The sequence below is a fragment of the Cannabis sativa genome, chromosome 3 (genome assembly GCF_029168945.1).
Source record: "Cannabis sativa cultivar Pink pepper isolate KNU-18-1 chromosome 3, ASM2916894v1, whole genome shotgun sequence".
Taxonomy (NCBI): domain Eukaryota; kingdom Viridiplantae; phylum Streptophyta; class Magnoliopsida; order Rosales; family Cannabaceae; genus Cannabis; species Cannabis sativa.
The window spans coordinates 51,926,804-51,934,611 of NC_083603.1; the positions used below are offsets into that span (position 1 = coordinate 51,926,804).

A 7,808-nucleotide genomic window follows, 5' to 3' on the forward strand; every position below is an offset into this window, starting at 1 on the left:
CCGGGTAAGTCACATGATTAAAACTCTAATCCCGGGAACCCAAAACCAAAACCCTAGGTTCTGCTATACTCTAAAGGGATTATTCTAACTCTGGAAATGGGGAAACACCCAACCGAGGTACCGAAATGGACAAAAATTGAGAAAACGAAGTGTTCGGGAATCCTGCCAAAACCGGCAAGCCGGTTTTTGGGGCATGGCAAACCGGCTTGCCGGTTTGCACCAGTATTCCCAAAACACTTCCTTCTTTGCTCAATTTTCCACCAAATGATACCAAACTCTCCAGAGCTCCTAATCAAGGCATACACAATAAAACCCAGCCAGTATTTCACAGAAAAACACAATAAATATCAACTTGCCATTAAAGCTTAAAGCTTGAACTCAAAGCTTAGAATTGCTCAAAACTAACAACCAATCTCTAAACCAGCTACCAAGAACTAGAATTAAGCTAAACAAACCCTAAAATTCGAACTAAGCAAACCTTAAACCCTAACAGCCCCTATAACCCAAAATCATTTCTAAAACCAACATACAACTTCATGAACTTGAAAGAGAAAGGAGCTAGGGTTACCTTAGTTATTTTTCCTTGAATCCTTGGATGGAAATACAGAAAATTATGAAGAAAATTCTGGGTTTTCCTTCTGGTTTGAGAGAGCCGAACCCCAAGAGAGAGAAAAGAGAAATGGTTCTTGATTTTCTCTAATTTTTTAATTTCTTTTTCAAAATAAAATCCCTTTTCACCCAATTATATTAACATGAAATAGGTGCCATCACCCAAGGCTGCCACCTAACCCTCATTTAACCACATAAGAAATGACTAAAAAGCCCTTAAGGTTAAAACTTGGTTAATTCTAAAGCTAGGGGTAAAATGGTCAATTCCATAACCCCGCTCAATCCCGATAAAATATTTTCTCTAAAATATTTCTCACTATGAAATAAGGTTCTAAACTTACCCATGTGATCAATCTAGCCATCCATCGCATTTTCCGTTGTCGCCAAACAAAAATTACAAAAATAACATATTACACATATAAGCTAGATAATACCCCTAGAGTTTAATAAAATCTCCGAAATTGAGAAATTATAACTCTAATATTTATTTCTAAATATTGGGGTCCACATTTAAATTTAATTCACAAATAATAGTAAAATGATAAAAATTAGTGCTAATTGCCTTTTCTAATCCATATTACTAGAGCGGTCATTACATTAATGATCTTTGAACTGCATATCTACTAACTTTTTCTCCACCCCTATCAGTTCGCAAGATCTTTAACCACTTACCTTCACCATTGCTAGAAATTCATGAAATTTTTCAAACATTTCAAATTTCCTTTGCATCAGGTAAAATCTAGAGTGATCGTTTTAAGAATACAACGAAAACTCATATCCACCCCTGAATGTACATCCATCTGCGAATGAGATGAAATTACTTTCAGTGGATATAGGCATATTAACTCTTTGCAGAGAATGATCTTGTCAAAACCACTATGAACAAGATACAAATGTCATAGATTTATAAAATATGTGGTTGTATCTTTTGATGACTTTAGTTTAGTTACATCAAAGAGTTCTTAGAATAGTGCAAGTGGATTCTGGTCACAGAATACTAAACTCATACAGTTTGAATCCATTGATAGAAAATGGTTATGAAACACTTGTGAAAGTGTAACTGTATAATTAGTCATTCTTTCTTGGACCACCACTACTAATCTAACTCTATGATTTGCCTATACAAGTAGGAGATATCTAAGATTGAGGATATATATCATTTTGGGATAGAATTCCGGGAATATAATCATATGCGTCATCTAATTTCTTAAGAGAAAATATGACTTTATATGATTTGTAGACCATTCATCCAATGATATGTCATTAAGCTGATTCGAAATGAATAAGCTAAGAGGAATTAGGATAATTTCATTTTAAATAAGAATCCAACGATGCTCCAATTAGCGAGAGTCAAAGTAATCTTATTTATACAATCTTCTTGTTTCATATTGTAAAACACTAGTCTCAGGTGTCATCAATTGATGAACAGCTAGATGTTGCATTTACAATATTTATCTTTCGAGATCTAACACTATTATGTTAGTCTAATGGTGAAAATCCATTAGGGATTTATCTCATTAGAAAAACAAGCTAAGTTAGACCAACAATGAAGATTCGAAATTAAACTACAATTTAATAACAGAAAATAACATGGTTCAATACAAATGCATACACAATTCAGAAATTATCAAGCATATAGCAAGTAGGAATGACAAGTGAAAATACTAAAACATACAATCCTAAATAATTTCCAAGGTTTTCAACAAACTGATATCAGTGTCCCGTTTAGGCGAGAGTCAAAGCTACCATTCATTGAATAGAGTTGTCAGCTCATCTAAAATGTCAAACATTCTAGCAACCTTTTATTCGATCAAGATGTGAATCCGCGTTGTCCCGTTTAGGCGAGAGTCAAGGCTATTCTATCTTATGAGCTTCCACCATTGTTTCATATTCTTGCAAGTCTTATACAGTCGCCACCATTAGGGTGGTCATAAACTATATAAAAAAAACTTACAAGATTAATTATCTTTCGAGATTAAACGGTGCTAACTTGCTAATGAATGTTCCTCCATTAGGGAGGATTACTCACACTACACCAAAAATGATGTATAATAACACTTCAAAATGTCACAATTATATAATTTTAGTAACATTTATAGCTTTTGTAACATTTATAAAAAATGTAAGATATAGCAATGTGAGGATAGATAAAGTTTTACTAAATAGTTTACTTTAATAACATTTCAAATGTGGCTAAAATAATAATTAATTACATTTGCAAATGTCACTAATAATGAATTTATATATTTATTTTTTATATTTAAAATAATTTTAATGACATTTTAAAATTGTTACTAAAATATTAGTGACATTTAACAAAAATGTTACTAAATTATAAATTTGTATATATATATATTTGAAATGATAATTTGGCTGATTTGATAAAAAAAAATGTATTAATAATTGATATAAAAGTGTCATTTGGTATTGTTCAAAAAAACAAATCATTTAGTTTTTTTTTTTTTTTTGGAAACTATTTCCATTTTCAATTTTATAGATATAAATTATTTAAAATATATTTACACAACTTTTACCTTATTATATATAAACAAATTTATTCTATTCTCAAAACAAAAATATATATTGTAAATTATAAATATTACATATGTCCCGAAATAAAATGTCAATGCATTTTTTAAACAACCAATAATACAATAGTATTCTTTGATAAACATAAAAATAAACAAATACAACACAAACAACACCAGTATTATGAAACTTCAGTTACAAAGACATTGAAATAAACATTAACAAAAAAAAATATTTACAAGAGTTTAGAATACTTATATAACAATTAATTAGTCACACCATCGAATCATAAAATGGTTTGTCTGATGCCAACGGAATCTGTAAAAAAATATTGAACATGTAAATATTTCTACACATAAAATGATATTAAATTAATAGAAAACAATTATTCTTAAGCTATATATATAAATATAAAAAAAAACCATACCAGAAATGCCGTTGGCCATGCAATAGATGCCCCAACAACTTGACCAATTGTCTTAAAAAGACCATAAGGTTTAATCAATTGTTCATCAGGCTTAATAGAAACTTTAACAATAACTTCAAAAAAAGAGGATCCAATCTTTTTTCCTCCAACTTCTTTTGATGGATCATTGCTACAAACGATACCAATAGCAATTGTTTCAGGCTCACTAGTAACACTCTTAATATTGACTAGTTCTCCAACCTGCACATAAAAATTATATATAGAGATATATATAAGAAATATTAATAGATACATTTAAATATTATTAGTATACAATAGTATGTAGTACTATTTACCTCAATAATTGGAGTATCATATTGTGAAGATGAGAACCATTGACTTCTAGTTTCTTTTGCAAGTGCAGTATTAACATTTGTGTCCTGCAAATATACAATAAATTAACAAAATTAGTATGTAGTTGATTTGTTATATCAAATTAAAGTTAATATAATAATAAAAAAAACTTAAACCAGATGTGAAGATGTAGCTTTATCACTATGATGTATAGCCTGCACCTACATATATAAATAAATTTCATTTAGTACATCTTACAGGTTAATATTTAAAATGATTTGAAGAAAAAAAATTAGTAATTTAACTTTAACCTGAAGTGAAGATGCGCCATTGCCATTGTTTTGGTTGTTCAAAATAGTTTTCAGATTTTGAACTTCAGATTCTAGATCATCTACTTTTGCCTCCAGAACATCTACATATTCATTTTGATTTCTTTTCCAAGTTGATTTATCCTTCCACACATCTGATGGACATACTCCAAATCCATACATCCGTACTGATCCATGCTTTTCTCTGCCCATGACTTCAGAAAAAGTATCATTCATAGTCTTCTCTTTTGATGCATCTTCATTCAATTGCTGTTTTTCTTGTAGTTGTAGCTAACATCAATTCAATTAAACATTTTAATTAAGATTAAATTAATTAAACTAGCTAACAAGAGATAACACATTATTTTAAAATAATTGTCTCATACCATAGCCTCTTTTGTCTTCTCACTTATAACACTCTTTTTTTTCTTTGCATAACAGATTTTGAACATAGTTGCACGTGTTGGGGTACTTGCACCATCTGGTTTCTACAAAAAGATATTATTTTAATTAAAATACAATAAAAATCTAATTTTAAAACAATATTTAACTTTTAATGATAAATACTTCTTCATTTTACCTGTAATGCTCTAAGTTGTGCAAAACTCTTTCTGCCAGTTGTATGATTGTATTCTTTTTTTGCACGACTACTCTTATTTTTAGCACTTTTTCTCTAGAACAACATTAAAGAGTAAATTTGTTCAAAATAAAGTAAATACATGGCAAGTTAATTAAAGTTTAAACAAAAATACCTTTGCATTATCTGTTGCCCAATATTTGATCAACTCTTCCCATTGATCACTATACACTCGTTTGTCCTTGCATTTTTTTTGCTCCTCAAATGATAAGTGGTCTAAATAATAAGTATTTTTAAGAAAACATTTCCACTCTCTAAGCTTTTTACCAAACAGTCTAAAAGTCCAAGTCTTAGCATTAAGAGGAATGTCAAATTTTTCCTGCAAGAATAATAACACTAATTTTTAACACATTTAAAATATAATGAAATATGATAAATATTAAAAATACATAAATTTGGAACCTAAAATTTCAAATTAAAATATAATTAATACCTGTACGATTTTCCACATTTCATATTTGTATTTAGCAGGTACCTTATGCCAATTTTTATAATTAATTGGAGCATTTTTCCCATCTCGTACTATTGTTCCAATAAAGCTTGAAAGTTTGTCTGCATTTTCATCATGTGGCTGTCCAAAACTATTACATGTAATTTTTATCTTCACATCATCGCGATTTCCCCAAATTTTATGCATTTGTGTAGGACCTCGAGTCTTCTTTTCACTACTTTCATTTGTCAACATGTCTGTAAAAGATTCTACAGTATCTTGAGAGGCTAATCTGTATCGCATGTATGGATCCATAGTTTCACTATTATGACAAAAAAGAATTAGTTATCCATGAAATGGTTCATTCTAAATCACATTTGGATTAATGACAATTCTATAACATGAATGAAAACTCACAGTACCACACACGCATATAATTGAAGTATATTTAGTTTAAAGCCTAATGTGATAAGTAAGTTGTATTGGTGAATTGCTTTTAACTTTTCATTATTTAAGAAATTCTCATGTATGGAATAATTTTAAAGATGATGTTATGAGAATAGCAGAATAAAGGTTACCTGCTCCATAATGTGTATATATATCAAGCAACAAGGATCAATCAAATGAATAAAAAAAATAAAAAAGCAATATTGGTACTCTAATCAATTTTATATTTTTCTAAAATATGTAATCTTAAATAATGAACATCAGTTATTTTTAATTTTTTTAAATCATGTCTATGAGATATTTTCCTTATAAATAATGCAAACATTCACCAAATTTGCATACATTTGTGGTTAGAAATAGTTTTAACACTACTTATGAAAATTGTATACAAGTCTAAATGCATATATGTATGTGCCGCGAGATTTCAAAATAACAAAATTACACCAAAAGAATAATGAATAAAACAACTAACTATTATAGAAGCATATATCTCATAATCTTATTAGAGTTTTACCTTTTCTATTACAGCTTACCAAATGAATTCGTTAACCGAGCAATCAATATCTATGCTAAAATATCAGTACGTACCTAACCTAATAGCTACCCCAAACTCTCGAGTGTAAATATAATCAAAGCTTCCCAAATGAATTTAATTATTAGCCATACAATCAATACCTATGCCAATAATCTCATATGTAATGCTCAGTGAGAGAAAGAAATTGTATCATAATGAAATTAAAATAAAATATACCTGTTAGTTATTGCTCAACTAGAATATTGATCATCAATTTTCTCTGTAATTGAATGTAAGTGGGTAGTGAAAGTGTATAGGTGAGACAGAGTAGTGAAAGTATATAAGTGAGAAAGAGTGGTAACTTCCATTTTTCATTAGGCGCTATTTTTTTTTAAAAAAAAAAGATGAAATCATTTTCTTTTACGCGCTCTTATATATATTATATATATATATATATTATAATATGAGTGAAATGCGTATTGTTCTAACAAAAATTGACTATATCAATTATATTTAAACAAAATTACTTTATAAAGAATTTAAATGATAGGTTTTTTTAAAAAAAAATAATAATTTAAATCACAATATCGTAGCAAAAAAATCTAGATACTATATATAATTTTTTTTTTTTAAAAGAAAAAAAGTCACTGGCGATTTTATTGTATAATTATTATTATTATTATTATTTAAATTAAAGATTTTTATTTTTAAATAAAGTTTCAAAAATGAAATCTTTGCAATTATATTAGATACAAACGAGTAATTTCTAACAACTTCAACAGAAACAAATTAGTATAAACAATAGGAGCCTCACCCTTTTGTTGGTACTATTCTCACTACCAAAAATATTTGCAAGATCTTGACTAAGAGAGAAAGCCTCCTCTGTTTAGAACTCATAAAAGAGCTTAAAAGGACAATCAATACATTAGACTAATGAGATTGAGAGAGATTGAAAATATAGAAGGTTACCATTCGATTTGTGTGACTTAGAACCTCCATTGATAATATAAATTGATCCTTGGATAGTGCAGCAACTAAGCTTCTCTCTGAGGTGAGCTCCATTGATTTTGCAAGCCCTTCTTGCTCTTCTCTTTGAGCTAAGTTTCTAGAATTTTCTTTGTAGATCTGAAACAAAATTAATTTAGGTCTTTTTTTTTTTTTTTGGTTGAATGCAGGACTTTCCCAAATAAAAATTTGTATTCCTTTTAATGAATGAACATATGTTTTGGTGTTTATTCCTCAACCACACGTTACACTAGTAAAAGTGTGAAAGGTCTTTTTTAACCTTGACAAGCTAAGAGTCACTCTTTTTTTTGCCTATTATTGGTAAGCTTCAATAATAATATATATGATTGAATTGAATGTATTTGTCATCTTGTTCAATTTTTTTTTAAAAAAATTAATAACTAGTTTCTTTTAATATTTTAATTTGATACTTTTTTTCTTATAGTTATAAATGGATAAGAGTTGGATGCACCATTCTAGATTAAGTGATTCATATGAAAAAGGAGTTAATTTTTTTCTTGATTTTGCATTTAAAAATGCAAGTCTCGAAGAAAAAATTATATGTCCTT

General features: G+C 28.6%; 1 protein-coding gene across 8 annotated transcripts; it reads right to left on the reverse strand.

Annotated features, from left to right (window-relative positions):
* Window positions 1-3,256: 3,256 nt before the first annotated feature.
* On the reverse strand, window positions 3,257-7,417 carry LOC115715614 (uncharacterized). 8 transcript variants are annotated; one of them, XM_061112100.1, is made up of 11 exons: window positions 7,204-7,416; window positions 7,049-7,116; window positions 5,319-5,565; window positions 4,959-5,162; window positions 4,787-4,879; window positions 4,593-4,694; window positions 4,210-4,497; window positions 4,075-4,119; window positions 3,901-3,984; window positions 3,566-3,805; window positions 3,257-3,456 (listed from the first exon to the last, which is right to left on the reverse strand). In XM_061112100.1, the coding sequence occupies exons 1-11, from the start codon at window positions 7,294-7,296 to the stop codon at window positions 3,412-3,414; spliced, it is 1,509 nt and encodes a 502-aa protein (XP_060968083.1). In that variant the 5' UTR covers window positions 7,297-7,416; the 3' UTR covers window positions 3,257-3,411. The 8 variants fall into 8 exon arrangements, with proteins under 8 accessions (XP_060968083.1, XP_060968081.1, XP_060968080.1 ...); XM_061112098.1 differs by having other exon boundaries at window positions 4,075-4,113; window positions 5,277-5,565; XM_061112097.1 differs by having other exon boundaries at window positions 5,277-5,565.
* Between the last annotated feature and the right edge of the window lie 391 nt (window positions 7,418-7,808).

Bases quoted from the DNA above. Each gene is read 5' to 3' on its own strand.
- LOC115715614 (XM_061112097.1), bottom strand. From the start codon at position 7,296: ATGGAGCTCACCTCAGAGAGAAGCTTAGTTGCTGCACTATCCAAGGAT. The intron at 5,163-5,276 runs GTATTAATTATA...TTATTCTTGCAG, and splicing joins AAATGTGGAAAATCGTACAG to GAAAAATTTGACATTCCTCT. The intron at 3,985-4,074 runs GTTTAAGTTTTT...GTATATTTGCAG, and splicing joins AAGCTACATCTTCACATCTG to GACACAAATGTTAATACTGC.